At 45.1% G+C, this 17,727-nt stretch overlaps 1 protein-coding gene across 1 annotated transcript in view; it reads left to right on the plus strand.

Moving 5' to 3' along the window:
• LOC118226112 (glypican-1-like) overlaps nt 1-17,727 on the plus strand; it is a 102,641-nt gene that overhangs the window by 40,699 nt on the left and 44,215 nt on the right. The window contains exon 2 of the mRNA XM_035415435.1: nt 7,193-7,351. Within this exon, the coding sequence (XP_035271326.1) occupies nt 7,193-7,351 (159 nt within the window). The remainder of the gene's footprint in view (nt 1-7,192; nt 7,352-17,727) is intronic.

Genomic DNA, 17,727 nt, shown 5'->3' on the forward strand with positions numbered 1-17,727 from the left:
ACAAATATGTGATTAGAATGTTCTTAACTGAACATTCTAATGTGCTAATCAGTACAGAACTTCTGAGTGGTGCAGGGATGATCTTATGAGATATGATGGGGGCGTGGCCTAAGCTAAAGGTCACAGTGAACTGCAGCAAACTCGGCTCGAAGCGCCTCAGTTATTGAGGCATCAGTTTTCATCTAATATTACAGGTTTGCTGACACTCACAACTGGGTCCCTGTCTGTCTGAAATGAGTGCCTGCTGTTGCCTCTGTCAGTCTGTCTGTCTTTGTACAGTCTGTCTATATGCTCTGTCAGTGAGCGCTCTTGCGTTTAACATTAGCAAGCAGACTGGAGGAAAGAGGGAGTCTTTCCATTGGACCCTGCAACTGAGTCATCGTGGCGTTGGACCGGTCACAGCTCCAGGGACAGAGGCCGTCTCTGCTGTGGCATTTTTTTGTTTCATGTCCATTTCCCGCTAATCTGTCCAGCAGTGGTGCAGTTGTTGCATTCTGGGAAGGTTGGAGCTGGAGCCAGGGGTCTGAGCTCTTGACGTCTGCCCCAGGCCACAGTGCTCTGTCGTACATTGTGTCTTGTATAAACAGCACTTCGTATTCTCCTCAGACCTGACTAAAATCCTAAACCTTCACCTTAAGCCTAACCCTAACCCTGTCTGAGACTTGTTTTTCCCTCTTCAACATTTTCGTGCTATGGTCTGAATACAGTGATGACGTGTGTGCGCAACAACATCAAAACAAGACCAAAAGGAAAATAAGTCCTGGGTCTGTTGTCCCCTATTCTGTTGTCATCCTTAATCGTGTTCTAAACGTTAGTACTATTATCACACTAGCATGATGTTTATCCTCTATTGGCTCTGGCTAGAGGAGTGTTTTTCTTAAACATTCAAAAAAAAAAGGACTACTGGTTACATGGCAACAGATCTATTTTGTTTCTTTCAGAATTGAATTAGAAAGATTGTGTCTTTGTGAAGTAGAAAAACTAAATAAAAAATGAACAGCCAGTGTATTTCTAATACATACTTTCTTGTTATCTGTAAAAAGCAATAAGGTGTTCAGCGTTTCCCTTTCATTACAGGAACTCGAACATAATGGCCCCGTCTTTTGAAAATTTCCATTTTAAAACAAATGAGTAATTTAGATAACAGCACCACACGGAGACTGTAAATCAAATATGACAGTTGAGTGTGGTTTTAAAAAAGCAAGTAATTTCTGCTCTCCTTTATATCATTGATCTCACTCAAGAGGTCTGTATTGAGCTCTGCAATACTATGGAGTTATAGTTTCTTAACTTCTGTATACAAATTGACTGGTATATTTGAAAAAGAAAGAAAGCTGAAAGATTTTTTTGATAACTTACGAAGTATGTCACAGTGATTTATTTGTATTTCTAGTGTGACTCTTCCTTAAAACTTGACATCTTCAGTTATGATGGTTTGACCACACACCTATACACACAATATCTGTTACATACACACACACACACACACACACACACACAGCCACACACATAATCTATGTAACACATTCACACATATATACATGCAAACATGCACACCTACACGCATAATCTCTGTTACACACTCACACACATACATGCAAAAAACACACACCCACACACCTAATCTCTGTTACACACTCACACCTACATACACACAAGAACACAAACATATGCACATAATCTCTGTTACACACTCATACACAAATACAAACAAAAACACACACCCACATGTGTACACTCACATAATCATGCACAGATTCACACACCAAGAAATACACAAACTTCTACGGAGACACACACACACACAATCACACACATGCATAGACAAACACACACACACACACAGACACACACACGCACACACAGGTACAGAGACACACACACACACAGATACAGAGACACACACGTACACACACACACACACAGAGGCACAGACACACACACACATACACACAGATACAGACACACACACTTGCACACACACAGATACACATAGACACACACACACACACACACACACACACACACAGGCACAGACACACACACACACACGCACACATACACACAGATACAGACACACACACATGCACGCACACACATACAAACAAACAGCCCTTGAATTAGCTTTTTCTCCCTCTGGGCTGTGTGGAGTTTATCAGCGCACCACTACACTTCATTTTCCTCAATTAGACCTTAATGGGAGGCGGCCTCACAGGGGCATTTTGATAAGTTAATGATCAGATCCTGTTGTAGCACAATTATACATCTAACCGCCAAAAATGAGGAGGACGTGGAGACAACAAATGTATAAAAACGCCTGAAGCGCTGTCCCCATTGGAGGGGGGGGGGGGGGGTTCAGGAAAACAAGGCCATGACATTCAACTGTAGAACATTTGCCAAACTCTATTGGATGAAATGGTGTGTGAGCACGATGGGAGGGTTATATCAGGTAGACTGGCCAGGAGGGGTGGTGTCGGGATGGGGGCATGGGGAGGGGGGGTACTCGGTTGAGCTCCCTCAGTGCTCCTGATTTTCATCTTCATCCTCTCCCCTGCCTTTGTTTGGGACTTATGGAAGGCTGGCGCATGCAGCGACTGTTAAAGAGTGGCGAGGGAGGGGTTAGAGGCGGAACGAAAGTCAGAGAGAGAGAGGTGATCTGATTTATCCCCTTTACTCTCCTCAGATACCGTATAAGGGTAGGTTTAGTTCAGTTTTATCATTAGCCTAATTTCATTTAGCTTACTTCATTTGTCCTGTGTCACTCAGTTTAGTTCTATTCAGCTCGTTTGCATTACATTTTAATTATTAAAAAACTGAATTGCCATAATATGCAGTTGCCACATTGGCAAAGCATTAGAAACAAATAAAGTAAAAACAAAACAAAAGATCAAATTAGCTGTCAATCGAATATACTGAAATAAAACAATAATACTAATAATCAAAATATGTAACTGTAAAAAAATCTGGTGTGCTATATTGTGAACAGATATTTTCTGCCTGTTGCTAAATTGCTCATAGTGCACATAGAGAGGAGATAGGGTTCTTTGCAGGGTCTTCTCTTTGCGGGGGTTGATGTGAAACATCTGCTGAGGAAATCTGTAATGTAATACAGTAATGTATGTCCCTCATGACCCGTCAACAGGTGTCTTCACATCCAAGTGAACTCCAGGTGCACTCTAGCTTATATATTTCACCTGTCATCACCACAGCCTGAAATATAACCAGACCCTCCAAGTCTTTCTGTCTGCTCTCTCTCTCTCTCTCTCTCTCTCTCGTTCTTTTGGAGTGGCCAAGGGGCCTAGAAATAGTGGCTGTAGTTCTGCCCCCCCCCCCCGGTTTATTGTTTCATTAATAAGGACTTTGGTGGGTCCATTTGTCTATTGCTCTCTCCAGAACTGGCATTGATGTGTGCCCTGGCAAGATGGGTGAAGAGCGGAGCTTTCCTTCAATTCCACGTGTGACTCAGTGTATCCAATCCCGATGATGTCATCTGTACAATCCCCCCAGGATGGAGCTTGCGCAGCCTGGGAGTGTCCCCTGTAAAATTATATGCCATTTCGCAGTTACTCCAACCCCCTTCATAAATTAAATTGTTGGAGTTGGGTAATTGGACTGGAGTTTGGCCGTGAGGTGGGGTTGTTAGGAGGTGGGGAGTTGGGGGGGGGGGAGGGGGGGTGCTTAAAAAAGAATGAAATTGGCCGGAGTCCAGGTTAATGTGCCCGACGATCCGATTTACAGGATTTATTGGGCCTGCTTCCTTTTGATAGTTTGGGGGAAAATGTAGAGCGTACCTGAAAACGTGGTTGCGAATCTCAGCTTGCTGTTTAATTTCCACGGGGAAGGGCGGGCGGAAGTGGTGAAAATTGCCTGTGAAGATAGGTGTTCTCATTCGCCGTGCGCAGTGGGAATTTGGGTTCCCCTGCCATCACGTGTTTAGTACGCCCATTTAACTGTTCGGCGAGGAACCTGAGATGGGCCTGGTGGGGTGCGAACGAGGAAGAGCAGGGACAAAGCGGTGCTCGTGAAGGGCAGTGGTGGAAAAGCCAGGCGTTAAGTCTGCAGGAGTCAGAGCTGGCTGTGTATTTTAGTAAGCCAGTCGTTTCCGCCTGAGCAGGTTCGTTTACACGGATAAATATTGAGGTGAGCAGCTTCAGGTTGTAAATAAAAAAAAGAACAATCTTTTGTCGTTATGTCTCTGTGTACCAATTCGTCTTCTTTATTTTGATGCACTTGCATTCGGTTTTTCGCCTTTGTTGCGTTTTTCCTGTTTGATTTGGCGGCTTATTTATTGAATCCTAGGTGGGCATTCTGGTGTTCAGATGAGGGTTTGATTGACTGAACAAAGCCATTATTGATGAACAATGTTCTCTCGTTCTTTTCGTAATGTAGAGTGGTCCACCGCAAATGGGCTGTACAGTTGAGCGACTTCCATCAGCTTTCTCTGTTGCAGGATAAGTAGCAAATCGAATGGAATGTAAAGTTTTAAATTGCTTATTTTCCTATCTTGTTCTTCTGAATGTCAAACTTAGGGCCTTCTTTAGTCATTTGCACATGCACATATTCAGGACAAAGCAGCAGTTCCCCCTTATCATCCGTTCATATCACAGGTGATACGAATGGGAAAAATATAAAGCCAACGTATGAAAGAACCGCCAGTGAATGGAATGGAATGCAGTTTGAGAATACCTTTATGGAATGATAATGTTTGTTTTGAAATTGCTGTTTTGAAATCAGTGGCATGGTTTGGTAAACGTAAATTAGGTGGTTTTCACAAATTCTGATCTTGCTGAAAGAGTGATGAGGTAAAGTGTTTTGCAACCTGTGCAGCATCGAGTTGTAATCAAAAGTAACAGAGATCTTCAGTCAAGTCAAGTTTTGATGTCGTAGTCAAACAGGACACTTCGCAGTTACCAATCGTTGCATGGTTTGGCTAGCTAGTTCAGCAGTGGGAGAAGGCTAGCTAGGTAGCTACATGTGGGTGGCCAGCTAGCTAATTCATACCACACTCAACTACCTGGCCTTCCCTGCCTTGTCGCAGTGTACAGTGGCCTGCATTAGTAAAGCCTCACTAGGGATTCAGACCAGTGAGGTGCTCTGTTCATAAGGGAGACAGGCCACCCCCCTGCTGAACACTAGAATGTACTTGCTAGATTTGCATGTTCTCCCGAGATGGATTAATACAGGTTCTGACAAAACAGAACAACTTTGGAGATTTTAGTACCTGAGGCTTGTTTTCTTAAGGCCCATCTTAACTTCACCTGGTTCCCCGGGGCCTGCAGGCAGACCACGGCTGATGCATGCTGGGAAATTGGGCAACAAGCGGCCTTGGGAACCTGTGGAACAGGGCGGTTCTCCACCCTGTTCTCCAGGCTGTTGGGTTCTACACACATGAGCGCTTTTGTAGCGGACCCTCCCTAAGATTATGGGCAGTTACAGCCTGGGCCTATAACGGAGATGTTTACTGTGAGGGTCTTCTAAAAGCCAGTGTTTAATAAGACTTTTGATTGGTGGGCATGACTCGGGGGGAAGAGGTTGGCTACATATTTTCTGCTGCGCTTCTTCCTCCCTCCCCCCGTTGTCAGAATGTGTCTGTCTCAGGACAGATACATAACGTGACCCTGTTATGATGGATCTTTGCCTGTCTTTCAGAGGAGGGGAGACACCATATGGAACCTATAAATGAAGCGGCTTGCTTCTGTTGCAGAAGCATTAAGAAACCCAGTGCCACTCATTACCAAAGCAGCAGTGGAAGCATTCATTTCTGGCGCATGCCCTGTTGTGGTGGTTTGGCTAGTGTGGTTTCTGCAAATATCTACTTACTGGAACACTTTTGAAAGTTATTTCACGTGTTAGTGATCTGATGGTGATTCACGTTCTAGCTGTGCTTAGAAGAGTTATTTGTGATGCATGCGCGTACCTCCGCTGATATAAAGGTACAGTAGGCGTGCGTGTTGTGCTTAAGGTCGGATCCGCCTGAGTGGATTTTGGCCTTACTCGTCTTATGGGGCTTTATCTACCTGCTGAGCGGCCGAGGAGACACACGCCACTGCAGCGCTGAAGTCAGACGAGTACAGTCGCTCCTCCCCGGCGAAGAAGCGCTTTCCACGAGCCGGGCGGATTGATGAGACGTTTAATAAGATTTAAGCGCTTTCTCCGTCAGCTGCGCGATACAAGCCAGACACGGAATATGATCTTAATAGAAATCCTCTATTCAGGTTTTACAAGTTTCCTGCTTCGCCCAGTGCAATGAATCACATGGGCTGAGCTTGTTTGATGTCTCACTTTAGAAGCTTATTGTAGCTTCAAAGCAAAAATGTGACAGGGAAAAAAGTGAGAGTTTGACACGTGAAACAAAGAAGAATGTTAATTAAATTTGTCTGAAGAAATAAAATGGGCATACATGTAGATTTAACACATTTATTCATTTTACAAAAAAATTATCATATTTATGACATTTGCAACAGTGTGCCAGTATCATTTAAAGACTTTTATCTGGAGGAATGCAATGAACAATAGCGCACTTACCAAAAACACAGGGACAAAAAAAAAATGTGACCAAAGGGGGGGCAGGGGGTTGGTGTGGAAATTATATTGTAAATCTGTTTTAACTTTGAATCCTGAATTTTGACCTATTAAAAAATTGATCGCACAAAAAAGTGACCAAAGCTGACTTGTGAATTTTTTTCTGAGGGGGAGGGAAAGTCGACTGGCATAGGAAAGCCGCAGCGCAGACGTCCGTGTGAGCTAAGATGTAACTTCCTGTGCACTTCCCTGGGCGGGACAGAGAACTGGTGATGTGCGGGGACTTGCCTGCCTTTGTTTGGCTGGGCCTCAGTGAAGCTTTGGTTGGTGTTAACTGGGACCAGGCGCCAGCGGTGCGGAGAAGGCCCAGTCCCCATTAACGAATCGCACGTTTACTAAATCATTCAGCTTATGATGCATTCTAATTATTGCTTAGGGATTCAGGAAAAAAAAAGGCGTATGAAAACTCATTATCACTTCTGTGTGCCACATCAGGGGTAATCGTCCTTGTACACTGAAGGGTAAAAAAAAAATGATTTTACACGAGAGAGGCCCCATTTCCCTTAAATGTGTCAAAGGCAGGGAATCCTGCCGTTAACCCTTTGCTGTCTCATGCGTTGCGTTTCGGAGAGCTCACACGGGTGGCCCCTCTCTCCTCTCTTCCCTCCAGGTGAGCATCTGCGGGTGTGCGCTCAGGGCTACACCTGCTGCACCAGCGAGATGGAGGACAGCCTGGCCAGCCTGAGCAAGCGGGAGTTTGAGGGGCTGGTTAAGGAGGCCGGCCGCTCCCTCCAGTCCTCTCTCAACGGCCAATACAAGAACTTTGATGGTGAGTGATAGAAACCAAGCTCCGCCCCCTCACTGCCCTACTCCCCTACTGGCCTGTGTCTTTGATGCTCACCTTTTTGAAAAACAAAACATTACCCATCCCACACAGAGATTGTGGGATCCTCTGACAACCCCCCTAAACACACACATGCATGCACACACACACACAGCCATCTCCACCCACATGTTTGTGTTCCTGACCCAAACCCCTTCACCAGCCACTTTTATTTCTTTCAAACTTAAACTCAGGTGCAGTTCTGAAGAAAATGCTTATAACACAAAGATGGGTCAGGGAGGAGGTGCAGTTCTGAATATGCCGCTTATAACACAAAGAGACTGAGAGGAGGTGCAGTTCTGAACATGCTGCTTATAACACAAAGACAGACAGGGAGGAGGCGCAGTTCTGAATATGCCGCTTATAACAGAAAGACAAACGGAGGAGGTGCAGTTCTGAATATGCTGCTTAAAACACAAAAATGGACAGGGAGGAGGTGCATTTCTGAGTACATCGCTTAATCCACAAAGACAGACAAGGAGGAGGTGTAGTTTGAAATGCAAGGCTTATAACATGAAGATGGACAAAGAGGAGGTGTAGTTTGAAACACACTACTTCTACACAAAGACGGTCAGGGAGGAGGTGCCATTCTGAATATGTTGCTTAAAATGCAAAGATGGTACAGGGAGGAGGTGCAGTTGGAATACATTGGTTATAACACAAAGATGGACAAGGCGGAGGTGTAGTTTGGAATACACCGCTTGTAACACAAAGACGGGTCAGGGAGGAGGTGCAGTTCTGAATAAAACACTTATAACACAAAGACGGCCAGGGAGGAGGTGCAGTTCTGAATACGTCACTTAAAACGCAAAGACGGCCAGGGAGGAGGTGCAGTTCTGAATACGTCACTTAAAACGCAAAGATGGCACAGGGAGGAGGTGCAGTTTAGAATACACCGCTTATAACACAAAAACGGGTCAGGGAGGAGGTACAGTTTTGAATACACTGATTGTAACACCAAGATAGACAGGGAGGAGGTGCAGTTCTGTATACAACGCTTCAACAGCTGGACAGAGAGAGTGCACAGAATGCACCAGAAACACGGCCTGAACATGCATAGCGCATGTTGAAAAATGTTATGACAGTACTGACCTTGTCCTGTCTGACTGGACACTGACCCTTCTCCTCTTCTGATTGGACACTGCCCCTTATTTTGTTCTGATAGGAGACTAACATTGGCTGACCCTTCTCCTGTTCTAACGGGACAGCGGCTATTGTACCATTTTCATGCGATGTGTGTGTCTGTTTTTATTTGCTTAGCAGATATTCTTATTCATACCAACATTCAGCTATGATTGTTATAATTGCAAGACTAGCTAATTACATATCAAATGATCAACATCTAGAACAAATGTTTGAAAACAGCAAGTTATACAGGAAAGCATCAAGGAAAAAAATAGCAGCGCTAAATTCTAAATTGTAACCGCACATCAAAACAGATTGTTTAAGAGAGTCCAGCATTTTCCAGGAAAGCAGTACTACCTTTTTATTATTATTTTTTCTTCTTTAAATGATGGCAATGCGCTTGTTTTCTGGCTGACTGCAGCCGTAAGTCTGGGCACCGCAGTGCAGCATGAACAGGGCCTGTCCCACTCCGTAATCTTCCTGTCAGTGACACCATGCACATGAGCAATGGAATCTGTCATCATCAGACCTCCCCGGTCTTCTGCCAGGTGCCGGCGTGCTCTCCATGGCTGAGCGTCTCCTCAAACGCATTGCCGCCTCTCGCTCATTTCTGCGCGGACTTCACGAAGTGTTGCCAGTTCTAATCCCCACGTCTATGCCAGTGTGTGCCAAAGTACATTCTGTCTGTCACATTAAATTTTTTTTCTTCATTTCCTGTTTCGTTTTTCGCACTTGATTGCATGTCTCTTCCAGGACTAGATTTTCCAATAAGGGCCTCTGTGGTATTTATTTATTTATTCTCAATCGGCTCATGGCAATGAATAAAATGAGATTTTTGGTACAGAGAACACACTTCTGTGGTTTTGAAATGTTGTAAATTTCATACGTGAGTGCGAACAAGAGAATGTCAGCATCGATGAGTGAAGACTTGAAGCTGAAGTCAGGAAAGGGTGCTTGTTTTCTTCGCACAGGCATGAGTCATCTTTGCTGAGTTTTTCTTTGCTTTTTCAGTTGGTCAGGGTAGCTTTCCTCCACAGCTGTGATTGTTCCCCCCTCCGTTTTTTGTAGATGTTTCATCCTGTTTGAGAAGGCCTGCACTGATAGTGCTCCTGGCAACAGTAAAGATGAAGAATGCTTTTGGATGAGTCCAAACAGTCTTTGGACATGTAGAAGTAAACATGAAAATGTAAAATGTTTTGTCAGCGACCAGGTGAAATTGTTGAAATGTGACTGAGGCACGCAGAGAATTACACTTAATAGAAATTGTCTCACATTTGAAGTTGGCAGCCCTTTAGAATCTATGTTTATGTGCTCTTCTTATTAGTTTACATTTCCTTATTTTCAGTTCAGTCAGGACCACTGTCATCAAAGTAAGAACTTTATTGACAATAAAGGCAATATATTTATGTTTGGAGGTATGGCTCTGTTCTGGAAGCCCTCTCACCAACAAGGCAAGGGTGGATAAGGCCGGGAGACCAGCAGCCAAACCCCCCTAGAGGGGTACACACAGAACAGATCCAGCAGCAATGCAAATTCTTAACAAATAGGGATGGAGCTGGGGTGGTGGAGGGGATTTACAAAGCCACGTGCAGCAAGCTTGCATGCAGGAGGAGCAGCTGAATGAGTAGAGGGAGGCTGTTTAAGTAGACCGCCCTGTCATGTGAATGCACTGTGATAGGTGAACATCACTCAGCTGAGCCATCAGCTGATTCAGCCGGAAGTGGCTTGACTCTCGTGGCCTGCCAGAACTAAGCGATGCTCCCATTTCCATCTCTGTCTCCATGGGTGTGTTTCAGTGCACAGGAAATATCTGCGCTTCATTAATTTTTAAATTTGGTGTTGTAGCGTTTGACCCAGCACACAGAGGACATAGCTGAAGTGTCTCTGAGCCAGTAGACAGGCGATTGTAGCAATGGCAGGAGGGTCAGCCAGGCCTTGGGGATGACGTTAGTGTTTTTGCATCTGGTGCCCGATTTACATGGATGTCCAAATGAGATTTGACGTGTTGATGTGATGAGTTGAGTGTGGAATTGATGGGGATGCCAGGTGGAGCTGGTTGGGGTGATGTAAAGGTTGACACGGTTTTCCCTGATGCAGTGGTGTCGGACTCCCGCCACTACAGCCCTGCCTCTCAAAAAAGAGGCTCGTCCCCCTTTTACACTAGTTCAGTGGCAGAACCAGAGAACTCTGCTGATCCCCCCATAATCGCTGCTTCCTTGAAGCACTCCTATCTGCTGTAATATAGAGGTTGACACACAGAAACACACTGAAAGATTTGAGTGGTAAACTTGAGTGTGGGAGGATTTAATGGTGTTCCTCAATCTACATAATCTGCAGAGCAGACCCAGTACAGATTGCGCCAATTTCATTCAAGCTGTACAGCGAGTTTACATGAGGTGTGTTTATCTGTAGGTTCACCTGAGAGGTTTAGAAATCCGACAGTGTTCAGTGCAAGTATGGTGGAATGGAGTTTGGGACTGATACATTGGGTAGTTTTTTTTTTTTAGATTTTCTGACAAAAACATGACTGCAGGTCATACAAAATCACTGATAGTTCATACCAAGCCATCGGGCTGTTTTTCTTCACTTACAGAAGCTTTGGTTGCTTTTTGTGTGACTGTGGGTAGATTAAATAAGCACCTCTGTTCCCTGTTCAGTAAGCGCCTGTTCTTCAGCTCTTGTGGGTTTGCTTTTCCTTCATTTTATTGTTATTGCTTTTTTCTTACATGTGTCTCATGTTCCTCCTTTTGCCACAAACAGCCAGAGGATCACTGGGTTTATTTTTTATTGCATCAATGTTTCACAGATGCTGTGTAGATGCACTGATTTTTTAAAAATCACTTAGATGGCACTTCCTCTTCAGGGAACCTGCCAGTCCATGTCATATAAAACTCTTTGGGTTCATAGCAATGTTGATCTCAAACAAATAAACAAACAAGCAAACAAAAAAGATTCGTTAAAAGTTGTTAAATGTTAATATGACAGCCTAGATAATCCCTGTGCAGCCCTTCACAGTTTTGCTTAGAGTGTTTGCCAAAACCACACAGCTCAATAAACGTCCAAAACAGAAATTCTTTTCACTTGTAATTGCCTAATACGGTTGTGTTTTATTTGTGAGCTGTGAGCCATTAAGTTTCTGCCTGCAAAATTTCAACTAGTGTCATAGCACGTACCAAACTTATTGCTACATTAGCGTAGAGTTGCCAGAGGGCAGGTTTTCGTTTGGAATGTTAATTTTCAAATTGTACAGGTCCGGTTTGTGGTCCTGACCTTGTCCAATCCAGTAATTAAAAATGATTGTTAGTTTGTAATGAAGTCTCGTCTCAACCACCCCCCGGTCCGTGATCCATTCTAGTATCTATAGTCATTGCTTCCGACAGCTCCTCACTTTTTTTGCGATTAAGCTTCCAACTGTGCATTTTGTCTGGTTTTGACAAATCTGGCAACCCGACACATGTTAAGAAGCCAATGTAAAACCTTTTACATGGTTTCTCATGAATTAGTTAGGCTTCGGTTCAAAATTCCAGGCCACACAATGCCATTCAAAACCACTGTTGATAGTCACTGATCTGACCTTTTGTGTGGCTGCTCATGTAAATTGTTTTAGGTTTAGGGCAGGATTTGTGCCACTGTGGCTTTCGTGCAGACATGGGATGTTTTTAAATGTATGTGTGTCTGGTCTCATGTGATGTTGTTTTGGAGGCTGTCGACTCTAATTAAATATTTGAGTGAATGGATAGTCCAGTCCAGAGTATGGATCCTTGGCTTTCTCAAAGGTATTCGGTGTTTACTATGCGGCATTGCCTCTTTTGACTAGAAAGATCATCTCTTCCGACAGTTATCATATAGTGTTTCACTGAGCACAAAAATCTTTCCCCATCAGGAAAAAAATAAATACGTTTAAATTTTTCCCTTTTGTTATATTGAGATAATCATTCATCTCGTCAAGGCTATGAAGAGTCCCATCCTCCGCGTGACGCACTATTTTGTCTGAAATTGCCGAAGAGTCTGAGAGCTCCCCCTCCTCCTCTTGAATACTCCCGGCGCCACTGTTAACCCCAGGTTCCACATCGGCCATCTCTGTCTCCTCCCCTCCTTTGGCAACCGCGATGTCGCCTCGGAGACAGTTGAAATAAGGTTCTGCGCTTCCGTAGCCTGACCGTACGCGACCTCATATATGCCTACCATCAGTAGACTGCCCCAAATCACCCCTCAGGCTCCAGGTCCTCCCCACTTTACCCCTGGCCTCCGATCTCCCCAATCTGTCCGCAGACCGAGGCTGTGGAAACACTTGTCCCCTCCTGAGGGTCTTCCAGCTGGGATTCCCTGTCTACCTGTGCCTCCGGTACAACCACCTTCTCCCCGGGCCTGCTCATTTGACTCAGTCTCCCCGCCCGCCCTCCCCTCAGACCCCAAAATGTTCTCCCAATTTATTTCTTCACTGGCCTTCACATTGGACTCACCTTCCGGCACAATTTCCACATTCCTATCCCTGTTCCTGTCCTTATCCTTATGCGGACAAGACCGCTTCATATGGCCAGTGTCCCCACATGCAAAACACCGCAAGGTGTCAGTGCTAACAAATACCACAAAATAACTTTCCCCGTGCCTGACACAAAAAGACACATCCAAAGTGTGCGATGCAGAGTTTAAAAACATAAATATATGCAACCGAAAAGACAGAACGTGTTTCAAATCTGCATTCTTACATGCCAGAGGAATCATTTTCATTGAACAAGCGAATTTTCCGAAGCGGGTTCCAATTCTATCGCCTCATTTTTATGAAAGGGGGAACATAACTTTTGTTGCAGGTGCCACAAGCGGGGTTACCTGTTCGAAAACCTCCTGCACCCATAAACCACTCGCAATTACCTTGGCCACCAAACAGACTTTTCAAAAAAAAAGAAAACCACCACCACTTTATTCATGCGTGAAGCCGAATCAATATTTCCACCTCGTACCTGCGCTGCAACCGCAACCAGGACGTTTTGTACAGACGTATCATTCTCTGTAACACACCCGATACCATGACGGAGAGACACAGTCTCACCGTCCGGCTGAGTCTATAAGAAGTCCTGTGTCTAAGTTAGCCTAGGCTATTATTTGCTCATTTTTTCCACTGTTAAAAGAACTCACTGTTAAAATATTCGTTCTGAAATCATTTACTTTAGCAAATGCTTTATTAAACCAGGCCGCATTCTCCAGCCTTTCATTTAACATCTGCTCTATCCTAAGCTGAAGAATTCCGGCAGAGTCTGGCTGATTTCAATTAACTCAAGAATATTCATGTCTAGAATGCGTTCTGCTTGACATGATATTGACAGTTGGCTGGAATGATTCAACGGCAGTCATGAGTGATTTAAATCAGAAGTGGAGAAGGAGCTTTCTCACTGTGGTTGAGGGTTCATAAGGTCTTCAGTAATGCTCCTTATTTTCCAAATTGCTGGAGTAGATCTTTAGGCACAATGAAATTAGGGTAGAGGAGCAGGCAGATTGACAGGTGGCAGGAGTGGGACAAACCATGCAGAGAAAATGCGGATTTAATGTGAATGATGAGGGATGGCTGTCAGTTTTTATACAGCACGGAGTGACGTAGTAAGTGTAGGTGCAGCCCCTGAAATCGGACAGGGAAACAAACAATCGATGGGGTAGAACTTGCTTGTGCTGAGAGCCTTTGATGAAAAGCAGAGCCATTGATCTATTGATTGTCTGTTTTTATTGCTGCTCATGCATTTATTTTCCGGCAGTTTTCCCAGAAAAATGTGAGACTTTTTATTATGCTCCGATCTTTCACTCTGTCTTTCTCTCTCTCTTTCTCCCTCTTGTCTTCTCTTTCTCTTTGTCTCTCTGCCTCTGTCTCTGTCCCTCTATCTCTCTCTCTCTCTTTCTCTTTGTCTCTCTGCCTCTGTCTCTGTCCCTCTATATCTCTCTCTCTCTTTCTCTTTGTCTCTCTGCCTCTGTCTCTGTCCCTCTATCTCTCTCTTGTTTCTCCAGGATGTACTTTTTCTGCCAGTTTGATTCGGCTGTCTGTCCGCCTGATTCTGACTCTCGCTGCAATTTACGGGCGGGTGCTCGGCAGAGGCTGAGACAGGGCATTTAAAAAATTTCTGTCAAGTTAACACCCACTCCCTCTTTAGCAGCTTCCTCATTGGGGACAGGCAATGACACCGCCTGCAGTAGAAATCCCCCGACACCTCCCTTCCTCTGTGTTTTTGCAAACATCTGAGAGTAATTCACAGCATCCTGGAACACTTTATACCAGAATAGATCTCTGGTAAACAGCATGAGCTAGACCATGGCAGGAATTCAGTTCCTGCTCAAGCTAAGGAAACAGTCCACTGATCTCACTTGGACGACACAGACTAAATGAGAACACAGCGGGCGGGACCGGCTGGGAGGTGGCATTGGAGAGGGGCAGGCGGTGGACAGAGATTTGTTGATGTTATGCCTGAGTGAGTCAGGTGCGTAAACACTTCAGTTATACGTAAGAAGGAGCACCTTTACCGCACTGGTGATGCGCTCACTGATACTGGAAAACAGTTAATGCCTTTTTTACCTCATTTTCTTTTCCTCTCCAGTTGCCTAATGGAGATGGTCTTTTCAGTGACCACTGCATAGTCCAGCTGAAGTGTCTACACTCCTCCAATGCACACATCTGGAAAGGTTTTCCCTCACAACAAGCTGTTCCGTACAGGAGGAGAGCTGTTATAGGTCAGATAAGAGGTCGCTGCGGACAGCCGGTAGCCTGTACTTTCCTGTCGTGTCACTGGGAGGTGCTAGCATAATGGTAAGACAAGGAACCCTTAAATCTACCCCACTCCTGGTGGGGTGTAGCAAACAGTGCCCCCACTGTGGTAAAATCCTGGCCATCTTCCTCTTAATGATATTGACCAGGCCTGAACCAGTGATGTCAAGGCTATAGGGCTGAGCCTGCCATTGTGGCCAATGTCTTTACGAAGAATGCTAAGTGACTATTTTCATACGTATATATATATATATTATGTGCCCTGTTATGATGAATGCTTATTACTTTGTGGTCTACAGACTGCAGTGAACACAGGACGTGTGTGTATGTGTGTGTGTGCGTGTGTGCCTGCGCGTATGTGTGTGTGCATGTATAAGTATGACTCTGACACACGTTTTGGTGCACTAATGAGACAGTGACCCGCCAGACGTCCCCGGGTGGGGGAGGAGAGCAGCGAAGGGGATGTGAGATCACATTAGCGGCCAAAGTTCAGGCAGAGCACGAGCCACTGAGATGTGCAATTGACCCCCCGTGACCTTTAGGGGATGGGCTGGTTGATTGACAGTTGATTGCCCTCACCACCGAGCGTCAGGTGCAGGAGAGAACTGGTTGAAGGAAGAGGTGAAAGAGGAGAGGGAAGAAGGAGGAGGGGAAATTTCACCAGCTTTCACACATTGCCAGATTTATTAATTGGATGCTGACTGAAAACATATTTCCTCATGCGGTTCTCAAGATCCCTGTTTCTCAGTGAAATGTGTTTTCAACATCATTACTATTGACTGGACCGGGTCGTGTACTGCAGAAATTGTATTCTATTGTCTTTTTTACACAGATATACTCAGTAAATGGATATGTCCTGGGAGTTTTTGTTATTGGTGATAAAACAAATTTGATTCTTCAGTAACTGTATTTGAAATTCTGCTGAAAACCTATAGGGTTTATTATTACATGCAGACAGTGACACCAGCAATTTTGCAAGGGTGACTGACTCTTGCATGCAAATCACTGCGTTTGCACCATGAATTCAAATGCACAGCAGAAGTTGCCTCGTGCCTGGAAATCATCCCCCCAAATTGATGATGTGTTGCAGACCAGGGAAAGGCATGCCGTCTGACTGTAAAATGGGACTTTTAATCCCCCATTTTTGGGTGAGTAAAAAAGCAGACCGAATTGGATGGTTCATAGCCATGAGGGGGAGAAGGGCAGGTCCAGCACATTTTTATTTTGGCAGTTTTCCATCCGGACCGTGGCTGTGGTCACATGATTAATGGGGTCTGATTTAATCAGCCCCTGATGCCGTATTTACCCTAGCAACAGGAGCGCCTGGGCACACCGAGTGGGCAGTGTGGGCCAAGACGTGAGCGCAGGACGGGAGGGCTGCCAACATAGTCTCCCAGCTGTGCCCACACCCTTCTCCACCCCCTTAACCCTACCCCACCCTCCCGGTCCTTCTCCCTCTTCCTCTCTCTATCCCTAACCTTCTATCCCTATATCCTTCTCTCTCTATTCCTCTATTTCCCTCTGTTCCTCTATCCCTTGCTCTCCCTCTCTCTCTTTTCCTATCCCTCTCCCTCCATCCCTCTCACTCTCTCTCTCCCTGTATCCCTTTCCCTATCCCTCTCCCTCACTCTTCCTCTTTCTCTCTCCTTCTCTCTCTCCCTCTCTCTCTCTGTCCCTTTCCCTGTCCCTCTATCTCTGACCCTCTCCCTCTATTCCCCCCCCCCTCCCCACACTTTTTTAATTACTCAGCACGGCTCTGGTTGTCAGTCCGTCCCTGGATCAATGCACCCTGTCTCACTCTCATTAGTGAGGAGGGGGGGAGGAGTCGCACGTGGCTGGAGGAATGCCCCGCCTCCATCCCCCACTGCTACAGCCATACTCCACCCTCTTCACCTACAGCCAGACTCCACCCTGCCCCACCACAACCAGGCCATCAGGAAGGTGTAGTCAGTAGAGCTGTACTCAAACGCACACATACGGACACAGTGTGCGCTGCAGGTGCAGTTGGCGGTATGAGCAGCAGATAGCGGAAGTGGCAGCAGAAGAGGCATCTAACGGTTGCCGGTTTTGCTGAATCTGGGGCTGTAAGGCTAGCCTGTACATTCAGTAGACATTCGTATCCAGATTGCTGTACGTGGCATACATTATTTCATATATAGCCCATTTGTACAGCCAACTGATAACAGAATTAAGTCAGGTTAAGTGCCTTAATCAAGCATACAAACGCAGCGCCTGACCTGGCTTTATAACTCCAGAACACCACAGAGAAAAATGGCTTAAATGAAGCAAGACATTTCTACAATTTACAATACTAATGCAGATTAGTGTATATTCATAATTTTGGAAGAAATAAAGTGCCACAAATGCAATTTTCTAGACCAAAAAAAAGAATTTGCACTTTTTTAGTTGGCAATGAAATACTGAGAGAGTGCATATATACAGCAGGTTAAAC

Source organism: Anguilla anguilla, chromosome 4, assembly GCF_013347855.1.
Source record: "Anguilla anguilla isolate fAngAng1 chromosome 4, fAngAng1.pri, whole genome shotgun sequence".
Lineage (NCBI taxonomy): Eukaryota > Metazoa > Chordata > Actinopteri > Anguilliformes > Anguillidae > Anguilla > Anguilla anguilla.